This window comes from Camelus dromedarius, chromosome 20 (assembly GCF_036321535.1).
Source record: "Camelus dromedarius isolate mCamDro1 chromosome 20, mCamDro1.pat, whole genome shotgun sequence".
Classification (NCBI taxonomy): domain Eukaryota; kingdom Metazoa; phylum Chordata; class Mammalia; order Artiodactyla; family Camelidae; genus Camelus; species Camelus dromedarius.
The window spans coordinates 34,495,063-34,510,620 of NC_087455.1; the positions used below are offsets into that span (position 1 = coordinate 34,495,063).

The 15,558-nt window shown below is 34.8% G+C and overlaps 1 protein-coding gene across 1 annotated transcript in view; it reads left to right on the top strand.

Moving 5' to 3' along the window:
• The window catches only part of RAD54B (RAD54 homolog B), a 69,388-nt gene that overhangs the window by 34,201 nt on the left and 19,629 nt on the right, over nucleotides 1-15,558 (top strand). Inside the window, exons 4-8 of the mRNA XM_031439333.2 lie at nucleotides 3,233-3,427; nucleotides 6,520-6,798; nucleotides 9,772-9,934; nucleotides 12,367-12,592; nucleotides 12,845-13,052. Coding sequence (XP_031295193.1) covers nucleotides 3,233-3,427; nucleotides 6,520-6,798; nucleotides 9,772-9,934; nucleotides 12,367-12,592; nucleotides 12,845-13,052 — 1,071 coding nt within the window. The remainder of the gene's footprint in view (nucleotides 1-3,232; nucleotides 3,428-6,519; nucleotides 6,799-9,771; nucleotides 9,935-12,366; nucleotides 12,593-12,844; nucleotides 13,053-15,558) is intronic.

The following is a 15,558-nucleotide window of genomic DNA, read 5'->3' on the forward strand; positions in this document are numbered from 1 at the left end:
AAGGTTCATACGTGTTGTAGCGTGTATTAATGCTTTATTCCTTTTCATGGCTGAATAATATTACATTGTAGTGATGTATCGCATTTTGTTTATTCATTTGTCAGTTGAATGGGCAATTGGGTTGTTTCTACCTGTGGGTTGTTATGAATAATCCTGCTATAAACATTCATGTACAAGTTTTTGTGTGGATATGTTTTCATTTCTCTTGGACATATACTGAGGAGTGGAATTGCTGGGTCAATGGTCGCTCTAATCTTTTGAAGAACTGCAAAACTGTTTTCTAAAGTGGCTGCGCTGTTTTACTTTCCCACCAGAGGTGAATGAGATTCCAGTTTCTCCACATCCCCACCATGCTTGTTATTATCTATTTGGTACTAATCATCCTAGTTGATGTGAAGTGCATCTTGTTTTTTAAATTTGCATTTTCCAGATGACTAATGATGTCACACATCTTTTTATGTGCTTATTGGCTATTTGTATATATTTTCTGAATTATCTGTTTATGTGTTTGGCCCATTTTTCTACTGATTTGTTTGTTTTACTTTTGAGCCATAATTCTTTCTATATTTTGCAGACAGGTCCTTTGTGGGTATTTTTTTTTTTTAGCTACTATAAGTGGAATTAAAATTTTTTATTTTCAGTTATTTCTTGCTAATCTATTATGAATACAGTTGATTGTTACTTGTGAACCTGGCATCCTATGATCTTGCTGAATTTGTTTCTTTAGTTATAGTTATATATGTGTTTTGAATATTTTTATCCTCCTGTGGCTTTCCTTTAGGTTTTCCTAATACTGTCTTTCAAAATTTTAAAATTTTGATAAAATTCAATATGTAATTTCTAATGTTTTGTGCGTTTGTATTCTTTGCCTACTTCAAGATTACAAATATTTTCTCCTGCATTTTCTTGTACAGATTTGTAGTTTTAGGTTTTACATTTAGGCCTATGATCCATTTTGATTTAAACTTTGTGTTCAGGGTGAGTTAATGATTAATGTTCATCTTTTTCCATGTGGATATCCAGTTGATTCAACAAACATTTGTTGGAAAGACTTTCTTTTCCCCATTGAATTTGCTTTGCTAACTTTGTTGCAAATCACTTGGTCAGATCTGTGTCAGTCTCTTTCTGGCCACTAGTTTGTTGCATTGATCTATAGGTCCTCCTCCCCGCCTCCCCCAGTACCAAAGTATCTTCATTATTGTTATGTGATAATAAACCTTGAAATCAGATGGGATGATTCCTCTTTGTTCTTTTTAAAAATTGGTTTGTTCCAGATTCTTTGTATTTTCATATAAATTTTAGAATCAACTTGTCAGTTTCTACCAAAGGCATCCTGGAATTTGATTGGTATTGTGTTATATATAGAAATCATTTTGGGGAGAATTTCTATCTTAAAATTGAAATTTCCAGTCCATGAAATAGGAGCTTTGTTTACTTATATCTTTCTTAATGTCTTTCAGCACAGCTGAAGTTTTCAGTGTAGAGGCCTTAGATACCATTTGTTAGATATTTTCCCAAGTGTTTCATGTGGGTATTTTTTTTTTTTTTAGCTACTATAAGTGGAATTAAAATTTTTTATTTTCAGTTATTTCTTGCTAATCTATTATGAATACAGTTGATTGTTACTTGTGAACCTGGCATCCTGTGATCTTGTTGAATTTGTTTCTTTAGTTATAGTCGTTCATTTTTAGGTTCCCTGTGGATTTCTGTGTAAACAGATTTATCATTTGCACACAGGTATGGTTTTACTTCTTCCTTTGTGATCTTCACATTTTTTTGTTTTTATTGACTTACTGCATTGGCTAGGACTTCCAGGACAACATTGAATAGAAGTGGGGGAAATGGGCATTCTCTTTTTATTACTAATCTCAGGGTTTTTTCCTTTTTCTTTTCCTACTTAAGTAGATTTTGTATCTTAAAAGGTAAAGTAATCATTTGGTTTCTGTTTTGTAAATTCTATTGTTTTGATAGCTTCCTGGGGTCAAGTGTGTATTTGGTAAAAGACATAGTAAATAGCTCTTCAGTAATGGGGGAGTGAGATTCCGCTCTCCTCAGCTGGAATAGCTTTTACCTAGCCGTTGAAAATACACAAGCTAGATGAGAAGCAGGAGCAAGGGCTCAGTGTAAGGGAGGTCTGTGTTTCTTATGCGGGTGCTAGTTTTTAACTGTAACTGCCATGGGAAAAAAGAGGAACTAGGACAGAGAAGTAAGAGGAGATTTTGTCTCTAGTGTCAAATGTACTTTGAATTAATAGATAACTTGGATTGTTTTGCTTCAAAACACTAAAAGATAACATTATTTAGAATATTCTGTACACGCCTTTCAACTTATTATGTTATTCTTTGTCTTATTATGTTTTGTCTTTTTTAAGTTGAAGTATTATCTATGTGCAATAAAATGATAGCTCTTAAATGATTAGTGATGATTTTTGTTAACTGCATTCACCCATGTAACTACCACTCAGAACAAATCCTTCTCTCCTGCCCCTTTCTGGTCAGTTTCTCTACTCCAGAGGCAGCAACCGCTTTCTGGATCTATCACCATAAATTAGTTTCCCCATTGCTGGGTAATTTTCTGTGTTAGACTGCTTGGTTATAGGATGTTTTTGTAAGGTGATACTGGAAGTGTTTTCAAAAAAAGTAATAGACTTTTGTAAGAATGAACTTTTTATTTCCTAATCGTATACTACCAAATTCTGAGAATCAGTGGCCCAACCTGTTTGCTCCCTAACTAGGAGATGAGTATTTTAATGAAATTTAGTCTAATTGCTACTTTGCTGTTTTACCTTGGTTCTTATTTGAAAAAAACTACAGGTTTTTCTTTCAGAGAACTCTGTGATCTTATATTACTTTTCCTTGATTTGACATGTCATTGTTAATTAAATCATTTGTTTATTCAAAACATGTGATTTTAGATATTTTTCCATGATGCTGAAATTTTATCTGTAACCCCTAGAGTTTTAAAATGTTGGCAGTGATGATTATTCTCCTGCAGCTGAGTTTGTATGACTTTGGGATGATAAGAAGTTTACATTTATTGTACTCATGGTAATGGTAGCACCTGACATTTGAGTTCCCAGTTTATGAAATGCTAACACGAGTATGATAAAATATTCTCTCATACTTAATGCAATCTACCTTTCTTGTGCTTTTATTTTTGTTTCAGTGATCTTACTACCTAAATATTAAAGTCACCTTTAGTAATGTGGTTTTTATTTTATTTTTCATTCTAGTTCATTCATCCCCTAAAGAAATAACAGTGTCTAAGGGACGAGAAGAGGAACCTGATAGCCTAGTTAAATATTTCAGTGTCGTTTGGTGTAAGCCTTCAAAGAAAAAACACAAAAAGTGGGAAGGTGATGCTGTTCTTATTGTAAAAGGAAAGTCGTTTACACTAAAGGATTTGGAAGGCAGAGACATTGGAAGAGGTACTGTGATATCAGCTGATGTTTATGATTTGGTCCAAAATTAAAATCTCTGAATACAAAATTGAAACATTATTGGGTTTTATAAAGGTGTTCTTTAATTGACTTTTATGTCTAAATTATCTCATAAAAATAAAATTGTTTCGTAATAGTCAGTCTGCAGCCTTATGTATAGTAGTAGCTCAGTGAGGTGAATCTTGTCCCATGGGTTCATTTCCTCCGAAACCAAAACGGCCAGCCAGGTATATGCAGTTTTTTCGGCATTTTTCTGAGATTAAGCAGTTTGTCTTGGTTTGCTTTTTCACCTTTTTTCTTTTTCCCAGAATGCTAAGTGATTAAAAGTTTGAAAGATACTGGTATCTAAGGAGTGGAATGATATTTAACTTCAATGATACCTAACAAAAATTTGCAAATATCAAGAAGGCAATGGCTACGCATGACCTAGATTAACACATCTAAATTGGGTGTTACCATTATTTCCCTTATAAAGTGTTACCAGCATGATTTGTACAAGTCAGCCCATAAATTCAGAGTGCCTAACACCAATCATGGTTTTTTTTTTTTTTTTCATTTTCTCTTTCTGTTCAGTTCTGAGTGTGGCCCATGATTATAAAATCTGTTCTACATGTCCATTCATTCATTTGAAAATATCATAGTTTATAGTTTTCAGTAACTGTTGTGTGCAAAGCACTATGCCAGGCTTAAACATTCAAAGATGGATATAGTTTATATTGAGTGGGGACATGGCAATGTAATTGAGATTTAGGAAGCGCTAGGATAATTGTTTCGATGAGGATTTTGCTGGTGGCAGTAAGAGCATATATCAAAGGGCCATTTAAATCTACCCGGAAGGCTGGGGAAAGCTTCATAGGAGTTATTGTTTAAGGTAATATTTGAAGGGTCAGTACTTCTGCAGGGTAGGAGAAAGGGGCATGGCATATGCAGAGGCGCAAAGGCAGGAGAGCAGTAAAACTCCTTCAGTGTTTTAGGAATGTCACATCTGAAGGGCAGTGACAAGAGGGACAAGAGTTGAGGCAGAATGGAATGATCTGTAGTGGAATTTTTTGTCATAAAGATATTGAACGAGTACTGTATATACAGTATTATGCTTAGTGTTTAGAGAAATTAAAAAGGAAAATTACAGTATCCATTCCATGTTGTTGGTTAAGGTACATTGAGGCTAAATTTTTGGAGAACTTGCTTATACCTGTTTAGTGAAGTTATATTCTAAAGCCACCTAGAGAGGTAAAAACGATCAAAATTACCCTGGAATATCTCTTACCCATAAGGTGTAAAATATACGTGGTTTTGAGTGTGTATAATTTATAATAAAATGACCTTTCAGTTGCAAGTAGCAAAAAATGCAAATTAGATTATAAACAGCAGGGTTTTGCTCTGACTGCACAAGTAGAATCACCTAAGGTGCTTTTAAAAAATGCCAGTGCTTAAGCCTTGACCTCTGAGGCTGTGGTTATTTGGTCTGGATGGTGGGGAGAGGGACTGGACATACATATATTTTAGGTTTCCACGTGATTCTCGTATCTGGCAGGAGTTGAACACCAGTGATTTAAACATTTTATTGGCTTTCAAAGTGAAAACATCCAAACATAAGACCTCGTTGCTTAATTACAGCATTAATTAATATATTAACTTGGAAGTTAATTGCCTTTAATGCAAGCAATTTTTCTTTTAAATAAATTGGATATACAGCATTTACGTTTTTTGTTTGTTTGTTTGTTTTTTAGTGGAAGTACTGGGAGTTTAACCCAGGACCTCCTGTGTGCTAAGCATGTGCCCTACCACTGAGCCATACCATCCCCACCTAAGTATTGTTCATGTAGGAATAGAGATTCTAGAGATGTCTGAGGCAGTCATCACCAAGCAGCAAAGTGAAATGAGAGATCTTGGAGCTACAGAGGCTTCTGAAGATGCCTCAAATTTAAGTTCATTCTTGTCTCCCATTTTCATGTAATTAATAATAATTGGATTAATAGCATTGGACTCTATATGAAGATAAAGCTATAATCTTCATTAATGTGAAGAGATCTAGATTGCTGTTGAATTAAGATAGTTTGAAGAATGGTGGGTTTTGGGTGTTTAGGAACACCATCCAGGTAACTTCTTTTTATATCAAAGCTCTATCATGAATATTGAGGAATATATATTATATAGTTACCAATTGGTACAGATTGTTAATAATCTTAGCCCAGTTTTAATAGGGAATTGTAGCAATTTCCAGCTAGTTTAGAAGGCTCTTGTCATGTTTTCTAAAATTTGGCAATCTTCTATTTTTTGTCTTTAGAGACTTAAAAAAGTTTATGGTGCACACAGATCTTGCCCCTCATAGTGACACAGAAACTATGCCTTTAATGCAGACAAGCACAGAAGCCTTAAAATTCCATTCTGTCTGATTAATGAGTTCATTTGGAGCAGACTGTGACTGACTTGCTCATATTTATATTCCAATAGCACCTTACACATGGCAGCACTTAATAAATGTCTGTTGAATTAACGATAATTCAAACGAGCTTGATATTATAAAATATCTCACTTTTTATTCAAGAGCTAGAACGTGGACACCAGTGGCCTGTGTGACAGGTGTGTCTTTACTGTGCTGTCATGTGGAGCTGTGCGGTGCTGGTTGTGGTAGCATTGCTTTTATTGCTAGTTCTTCACATTTCCAGCTGTTCCTAAGTGGAACCAGAGCTGATCTGGTATTTCTCTAGTTTGTTCGCAAGAAAAGAGGGTCCGTGTAGCTTACTTACTACACTCTTTTCTTGGCTTGATTTTCTACAGACAACAGATGGCAAAACTATGACTGCAATAGGCTATGTCTTCAGTAATTTAAAAAAGCCTTGCCTCTCTAAAACTTGGCTAGTTTTTACAGCTATATAATTATTTATTTCTTAGGATTTTTTGGTGTTTATTTTCTACTAAAATGATCAATTATATTTTTATTCTGGCTAACGGGTTATATGAGGCAATTTACATTCAAAGTGCAGTTTTCATTCTATACGGTTATGGGAAGGAGACTATGGTTACACTAGTCATCTTGAAGTGTCAATAAATTAATTTCCTTCCTTCTCGATTTAAAGGCATTGGATATAAATGCAAAGAGCTTGAAAAGACTGAAGAGGGTCAAACAATGATGATTGGTGGAAAAGAAATAGAAGTCATGGGTGTAATCTCTCCAGATGATTTCAACAGCGGCAGATGCTTTCATGTTGGAGGAAGTTCGGCTGTCTTAAGTTCTTCTCACGCTGCCAAAAAGTGTTTCTCTAGCCCATTCAAAAGTGTCTATAAACCAAGTTCAAAGGAAAATAGTCAGAACGGTTTCCAAAATTGCAAACCACGCCATGACCCATATGCACCAAGTAAGATTTAAAAAATTAATTTGAAATTGTTTTTACTGCCCGAAGATTTTTTGGTATGTGAATTTAAAACTTAAATTTTGTTTCGAAGTTTTCAGGTGAAAATATGTATTATTTATATGTACAATCTGACATAAGTGATAATGTGAAAGATGAATAACAATATAGCTTGGGAATTATTTCATAAGTAAATGTGCAATTCTAAGAATACAATAATCCAACGACTATACATTATTAAAGGAAAATTATGCAAATTGTAGAATTATACACACATACATACATATGTATGATTTTGAGTAAAATCTGCCATCTTTGGTAGGGAGAAAAATTAGTAAATTCATGAGTTAGGAGTAGTTTTAAACTTCCATTCTGAAGACTATATGCTTTGATCAAGTGTATTAGTGATTCGTGATTTAATTCAGTATTAAAATTTTGAAAGGTGAGATGTCATGTAAAGAATACAAATTTAATTCATGAGAATTCAATCAAGTTAATATTCACATTAATGAATTTAGTTTTAAATTTACATTAAAAAATGAAACCTAGTCTGTGACTTTTTAAACTTTTGATTGTTCAGTGAGCAAGTATTTTTTGTGTGTCATTTATTTGCATGACGCTCTAACCAGCTGAGCTAGCCGGCCTACTTTTTGTATCTCATTTAAGCATTGGGCCCAAAGGTGAAACTGTCACCACAGAGCTGCTCATTAGGTGGGGAGACAGACAAGAAATTTGAATTACAGTGTAGTGGAGGTGAACGTTGGAGACTAGAGTAGAGTTCTCTCATAATAGTAGTAAAATAAAAGTATTAAAGTAACATAACTGTTTTCCTCTCTTGCAAGTATTATGAAAACATAATTTTTGAAGTAAAGGGACCTTTCAGGTAGTTTTGACCAGACCCTTCACTTGGCATTTGAGGAAACTGAGGTCCAGGGAGATGAACTTACTTGCTTAAATTACAATAATTATTGGTATAATTGGGATTGAAACTGCTAAATTAAAAATTCCTAGCTCTGTACTAACTTATTTGAGTCAATTGAAATTTAGAGACTGGAAACTTATGCTTCTGATTTCTCTTTATCTAAATATTTTGTCTGTCACACCAGCTCTTTTAACAAGCCTCTCCTTTATTCTTCTTTCTCTTTGCCTTCCTATCATGTAAAGGCTCTGAGGGGCTGAAAAGAATACTGTGCTTAGTCAAAGACCCAAGTCAGAGTCCTGGTTGTGCCATTGCTTCGACTGGTTCTCTGACCTCTTGGGATAACCATTTATTTACTTCACTAATGTTTTGCCTCTTCATGTGTAAAATGTGGGTTCTAATATCTACAGGAGAAACTTAGAGTGTCTGGCATATACTGTGTACAATATATGCATAATTTGTTGACTGAATGAAAAATTTTATTTTGATAATTTATATATGTGTGTACCTCAGTGTGTGTGTGTGTGTGTGTGTACGGAAGCCCTTTTTGTAAATAGTAAATAGTTGATTATTCCCATTTATTTTTTATCTTGCCAAGGGTAGGACTAAGTTGTAGACTTAAAACTAAAGCATGAGAGAGTTTGTTGGCAGTAAATGATGGCCCATCATTTTGAAGGTAGAGGGGCATCTTAAGATTTGAACTGGTGTCCCATTGCATTGGTGCTTTAGGGTTTTATCTTTCTTGAAGCTGGGTGCTTTGTTAGATGACTTATGATTCTACGGTCCTTCTTGCTTGAGCTGTGTCATCCTCACCTCTATCTGCTCTTTTTCTAATCCCCTTCCCCCTTGTACCTTTTAAAAGATAGAAAAAAACTGGGCCATTTCTTGGTTGGAAATCCACAGGGCATACACTCTTGCTTTGCTACTGGGATACAGAGGAAACCCAAGGGCTAAGGTTTCCATTTCCACTCCTTAGACCCCTACCTGCCAGGAATTGACCTCAAAAATGGGAGTTCATTTTATTTGCTCAGAAACCTGGGAAGATCCACAGAAGACTTTCCTCTGTGTAATTATTATTGGCAAACATGGCCAGACTCTTACTCTTTGTGACTATGTAGTTGCACACTGATGGATGTTTATTTAAGCTCCTGGAACCTATTTTTAATCTCATTTTCTCGTCTCTTTGTTCTTCTCTTTTTTCTTTTTGTTTTATATTTTTTAACATCTATTTCATTTTTTTACTATGATGTAGACAAACAAATATCAAAAAAATTTTTTTGTTAAGTTTATTTGAGCTCTGATCTATCCGTTGAGACTGGCTTTCTAGTTATATTTGATTATTTGGGTGATTTTAAGTCAATCTTTTAAATTGTATTAGCATATTTCTAAGGAATTACATTATTATTTGGTGATTACTTCATGCTGCTTTGCAAAGATTCATGAATTTTACATTCATAAATGTAGTATTTAGCTTTGAGCAAATAGTGGTAGTGAAATTAATGGAAAATTTGTCATTCTTTCTCAGTTCTTCTGATTAATAGGAGTAATGGTCATTGTTAGTGTGCACAGAACTGAAAATAAAGGGAGCCTTTATGTTAAGTTTGGAGAGCCTTTCCAGAATAAGAAGTTGAGTGTTAGCAAGAGCATCTGGCAAAATTCCAACCTGTGCTTTCAGTTAGAAATAGTTCTCTTTGCTCTGAATACTGAACTATTAAGTGCTGTGGCTTACTGAATTCTTTGTTAGACAATAGTGAATTTCAGTGGTTTCCAAGTGCTTTTGGGCATGAAGTTTGGAAAACTCTTTGTAATTCTTTGCATGAAATCTTATATCAATAAGGCATTATGAGATTTTAATTTTTTAATTTAAAATTTTTATTGTGGTTTTAAAAAACTTCGTACCTTTGCTTAGCATTATTGTTACTGAATTTGAAGATTTTTTTTTTTGCCACAAATGATGGCAAACAGTTCTATTCTTCTGAGTAATTAAAGCAAGATAACGTAGTTACTGAAAAAGTGAAACTGGAATATATTTATAATTATACTTTTACCTTTTTCTTAAGATTCCCTTGTTATGCTACGACCAGATAATAATCACCAATGGATGTTCAACAGGAACTGTTTTCCTATTGTGGATGTAGTGGTAGATCCTCACCTTGTGTATCACCTTCGACCACATCAGAAAGAAGGAATCATATTCCTCTATGAATGTGTGATGGGAATGAGGTAGGAAAGTAAATAATTTGTTTGGTCTAATCCGAGTTCTGATTTAACCTGTAACATAATGATTTTCTAGTAAGAGCCTGGCATATTACGTCTTTGTGAGCACATCATGAATGTTAGTTGGTAGGAATGGCAAATGGTACTTTATGTGTGCGTTTATTCCAAAAGTGGATCTTGATGGATGCTGTGTGCCAGACATCTTGCTAGGACCTGGGCATCCTCCTTATGAGGATTTTGGAAAAAGATTTTCTTCTTATCTCAACTCTACTTAAAAAAAAAAAAAGAGTCCCTTCCCTTTTAAAATTGAGTTTTCTTTAAGAATTGTAGTTGAAGTACAATTGAAGTAGAAGACACACAGATTCATATGAGCCAGACAAAGAGGGTGAAACGAATCAAAGGTCTCTGCTAGCTCTTAGTGCATTTCCTTCCAGGCCTTTTTTTGTTTTGTTTTTCATGCATAGGTCCTTGGTTTTTATATGTCATTTACTAGGAAGTTGGGTATGTAAATTCCCCCAAATCTAAAAGTCCCTTGAATGCTGACAGGTTAAGGGAATATTATCTCCTGAAAACTTTATAGATTTGTTCTCTCTTGAATCTGCTCTTCTTTTTTGAAGATCATACCATTTTTGATTTCTTCTCTCTTACCTTCTCTATCTAACCAAACCTGAGCTTTTAATTATTTTGACCTCCTAAATAGCATTTGGTTCCTAATCTTTCCTGGCACCTCATGGTAGCAGCTCTCATCACTGATGTGATAAAATTATTCCTTGTCTGGACTTTTGCAGTGGCTCCTAACTGGTGTATCTGCTTCTGATGCTCCTCAAATCCATTCTGCTTATCACCACCAGTTTGATTTTTCTGAAAACAGTTCTGAACATGACACTTCCTTGCTTAAAATCATTACAGCTCTCAGAACTTGGAGCCATTGTGATATGGGTGGTGTGTGGGATCATTTTAGGTGTACATGGACAAACCTTATTTTTAACCTTTAATAGTAGCATATTTAGTTAATGAATAATTAGAGAAAAATTAGCACATTAAACTTTTGGTTTCACAGCTAAATTATGCTTAGAAATGATTTTCTTTTCCAATAAATCTAAGTAAAATGAGTTAATTTAAAGAAAAATAATAAATACGTAACAACAAATATAGTATCACATATATGGCAAAAAATTGTGATGGTAGTCATGAAAGACTAATGTTTGGGAGATGCTGACCTACAAGATACAGTCTGAGGTTTCAAGGGTAAGTACCCTCACCTTCTGTCTTCTGCCTGTCTCTCCAGCTTCCTACCCTTATATTTCCTTGCTAGGAATTCAGTTCAAGCTTTAACTCTATTGATCTATCCAATTAATGTAGTGAGTTCCTATTTACCTTTAAAAATATGCTCAAGGTTCATCTTTCGCTGAGGACTTCCTGCTCTCTTCCCTCCACCATGTAAGGACGGGTCACTGTTTTCTCTCTGCCACTCACTATGTCTCCATTAGCTGGAATCTTGCAGTGGCAAATTGTTGATCTAAAATAATAATGGTGGCTCTAACTGATGTTTATAATTTTTTCTCTACCCATTGAGATGGAAAACATGTGTAAAATTGTTTTTGGTTATTATTCCCACTAATAAGAAATAGGATGGATTAAGAAACTACACTTATATTTTTGATAATATCCTGATTAGTTCCTTTGGACTTTATAACTTAAAATGTATATCTCATACATATCAAAGAGCTGTAAAAACTATGAAGTGGTATAAATATGACTTACTAATAATTATATTTACTATAATAATTACTACTACTATAATAATTACTAATAATTATATTCCTTATAATATTTAATTTTAAATTACATTAACCAAGTAGGTTTGTAAGATAAGATTTTTACTAAATTACATGTATTAGACCAAACAGTTAGTGTTTGGTTTTTGTTAAAGTGAAAGGAGCTATTTTGGTTGAGGACTTCATTTACTGTTAGAGGATCATAAATACAGATTGATAGATCTTTCTAGTTGATCTTACAATATATTTAAACTGTCTCAATATCTAATACTGAAACTGATAAAAATTGCCCAACTGTTAGTGCTGAGAAGCATGGTTATAGTTAAATTTCTCAAAATAGATATAAAATTGGGGTTCATTTCTAGTCTCTAAATACATATACGTGATAATAACAGATGATTTAGGTTTAACTCTGTAATCTCAATTTGTTTTAGTAATTTAGTTGATAATAAATATATTATGAATATAATTATCAAAGATGCAAGAGAGAAGTATGTTAGAAATCAGTTGAATGAAGAGCTAGAAAACGTATTTAGTGGGGGCTAGAATTCATCCTAATTATAAAATATTAGCTTCTGGTTCTTGACTAATAGGTGACAATGTTAGGAGAGTAAAATATTTTCCTCCTGTGATTAAAGGAGGTATAATTGTTTCTAACAGGGTGAATGGCAGATGTGGAGCTATTCTTGCTGATGAAATGGGTTTAGGGAAAACACTGCAATGTATTTCGCTCATCTGGACGCTACAGTGTCAGGGACCCTATGGTGGCAAGCCAGTAATAAAGAAGACACTTATTGTCACACCTGGAAGCTTGGTGAATAACTGGAGGAAAGAATTTCAAAAATGGCTAGGAAGAGAAAGGATCAAGGTATTTACTGTTGATCAGGTAAGAGAATTTTGAAAGTTTGGCCTTGGTCATTTTTTTAAATCTCTAGCCTTCCAAATCAGTACTACGGTTTTCATTCTCTGTGCAGCAGTTTTTCAAGTGTATGTAACACTTTGCAGGTAAATGGAATCGCCCTATAATTTGGTTGAGTTAACATATTTTAGTACTTCGTTAATGTCAGGAATATGCTGCTTAAATTTGATTCCACACAGTTTCTGCCAGTGATTTTTTAAATATTATCTTTTTTTTTAGGACCACAAAGTAGATGAATTCGCCAAATCTCCATTTTATTCTGTTCTTATCATCAGTTATGAAATGTTACTTCGATCCCTGGATCAAATTAAGAGTATAAAATTTGATCTTCTAATTTGTGATGAGGGGCATCGTTTGAAGAACAGCGCCATTAAGACAACTACAGCCCTCATTAGCCTCTCTTGTGAGAAAAGAATAATTCTAACTGGTCAGTAGTTACTTTTGGGAAGATGTTATTTTTGCCTTGTGAATAGGCAGAACTTGTAGTGTGATGTTTGGCATCCAAAGAATTGATGGTGATGGGTGGAACTATACTAATAAAGCTGTGTTAGTTGAGTCTTGGTAGGATTCTGAATGATCAAATCCCTCTGCAATGTTCTGCAACCCAGATTTTGGATTTTTTGAGGAGTAAACACAATGGTATTGTGGTGAAGAACGTAGGAGGTGGGGCTGGGCTGCCTGTGCTTCCAAGTCTGACATTTACAGCTGTGCACCTTTGTGTGAGTTCTACTTCTCTGTACCTTAGTTTCCTTATATGTGAAATGGGGATCTTAGGGTTCTTGTGGGGCCAGCTGAGTTAATCCACGTGAAGTTCTTAGAAGACTACCTGACACATGGTAAGTGTTTAACATAAATATCCATTATTTCTCTATGTTTGTGCTGTATGCATACAGATTATTGCTGGCCAAAGCTTCTGGCCCAGACTGTCTGGAAAGGTGGGACTGACTGTGTGTAAATACATGAATCCTTTTCTGCCTACTCCTTTTTACCTTAAGGCCGAGACTAGAATTAGGCCTGTATAGCTCAGTGTAGCTTTTCTCCCACACCTTGCTTTGGGGTGAGAAATTAAAATTACTTTTAGGTAATAATAATAGAAAAATAGTAGATTCTCCTCTATTTGAAAATCAGATGATGTCCTTTAGCAGAAATGGACAGTTTTACTAATATTCTCAATTATAAGCAAATATCAATTCAACTAGCCTTACAAATTAAATTTAATATTTTTAGTAGAAAATGATTGTGGGTCGTCATTCAGAAGGACCCTCCTGATGGTGACTAGTGTTCGTTTCCTTTGAGGGGTTAGCGTTGCCTCCTTTATTCTTTAGCTCGTTTCTGTTTTCCTGTCCTTGTCGCTGCTGCATCTGAACTGTGAATTTAGGTGAAAACTGGCACTAATCACCTCTTACATTTAGACATACTTATAGTTGGTTTTTATCTCCTTAGAATTGCCTGAATAAAGTCTCCCCTTTTGTAGTGGTAGGACATCTCACTCCCAAGATGGTTTGTGTCTTATTATGGAAGTAACATTTGTTTTTGAGTACATGCGGTGCTGTGTGCTTAATAGGTGTTCAAAGACTAAGAATTAAGTGAAAGTAATTTGGTTTTGCTTTCTGCTGTAACAAAATACCACGGGCTGGGTGGTAAACTTCTTCGACAGCACAGATGTGTTTTGTCACAGTTCTGGAGGCTGGAAGTCCAGCATCAAGGTGTCAGCAAGTTTGGTGTCTCCTGAGGCCTCTCTCCTTGACTTGCAGATGACCACCTGCTCGCTGCGTCCCCTCTGTGTGTGCATCCCTGTGTCTTTCTGTCTTCTTGAAAGGATAGTCATCATATTGGATTAGGGCCCCGGCCTTACGAACATCTTTAATCTTAGTTACCTCCTTAAACGCCCTGTCTGTAAATAGTTACATTGGGAATTAGGGCTTCAACAGATGAATTTTGAGGGGACACAGTTCAGTCCACAGCATCTTGTTATAAGATGTTAGATATTCTTTCATCATATTATAAAAAAGAAAAATCTGAGTGAGATTCAAAGCAAAATTCTCATTAAATATCTACCACACACACAGATGCATACGTGGGTACATACACATATAGCTATATTATAACATGCTTAGAAACTAGAGAATGGAAATCACCCTCCAATCTCAATTTCTTAATTAACTTAGCATTTTGTCATGTTTTGTTACTCACACACACACACACTCACAGAAGAAACATGCATGTGTCTTTATTCTTTATATATACACACACAAAATACATCTTTATTCAAACATGCACGTATGCACATCAAAATACACTCAATGTAAACATTTTCCTATGACATTGCATAATTTTGAAATGTGATGAGTATCTATCAGCATGTAATTTCTTTGTATAGACTCCTAGAAGTGAAATTACAGGACTAGAGGAAAGGTGATGCATGAGTATGTGTGAAGAGCTCTTGGAGCTTTTCATGGAGGTAGTAGACGAGGATACAGGTGTAGTTATTGGCAGTGTTCCATACTTGGGTTGGGTGGTAGACTGATGTCTCCTTAAAAGGTAAACAGTAAAACAAAGAAAAAGCTTTTATTGCTGGGATGGAGGTAGGGAAAGAGAGTTCTCTCAATTTCCTTAGAAGTTCCACTTCCATCGCCCTGAAAGTAGTTTTAGTGAACATACCAACTTTACTTGACAGTCTTCAGTATTTCCTTTTTTCTTGTCACAGGACATTGCTGCTCGACTTTTATTAATATTAAATTATTTAGCTTCTTCTACAGGTTCTACTTAGTCTAGAATTAGAAAAGAATACTAGAAGCAGTGAACTGGGGACTAGACAACTTCCTGACATTTGTGACAACTTCTCAGACTGATGCTATGCTAGTGTATTATATTGGCTCTCTTGTAGCCACATGCCCCTTCTCTTCTTTTCTTTTCCTTCTTTTTTTCTTTTT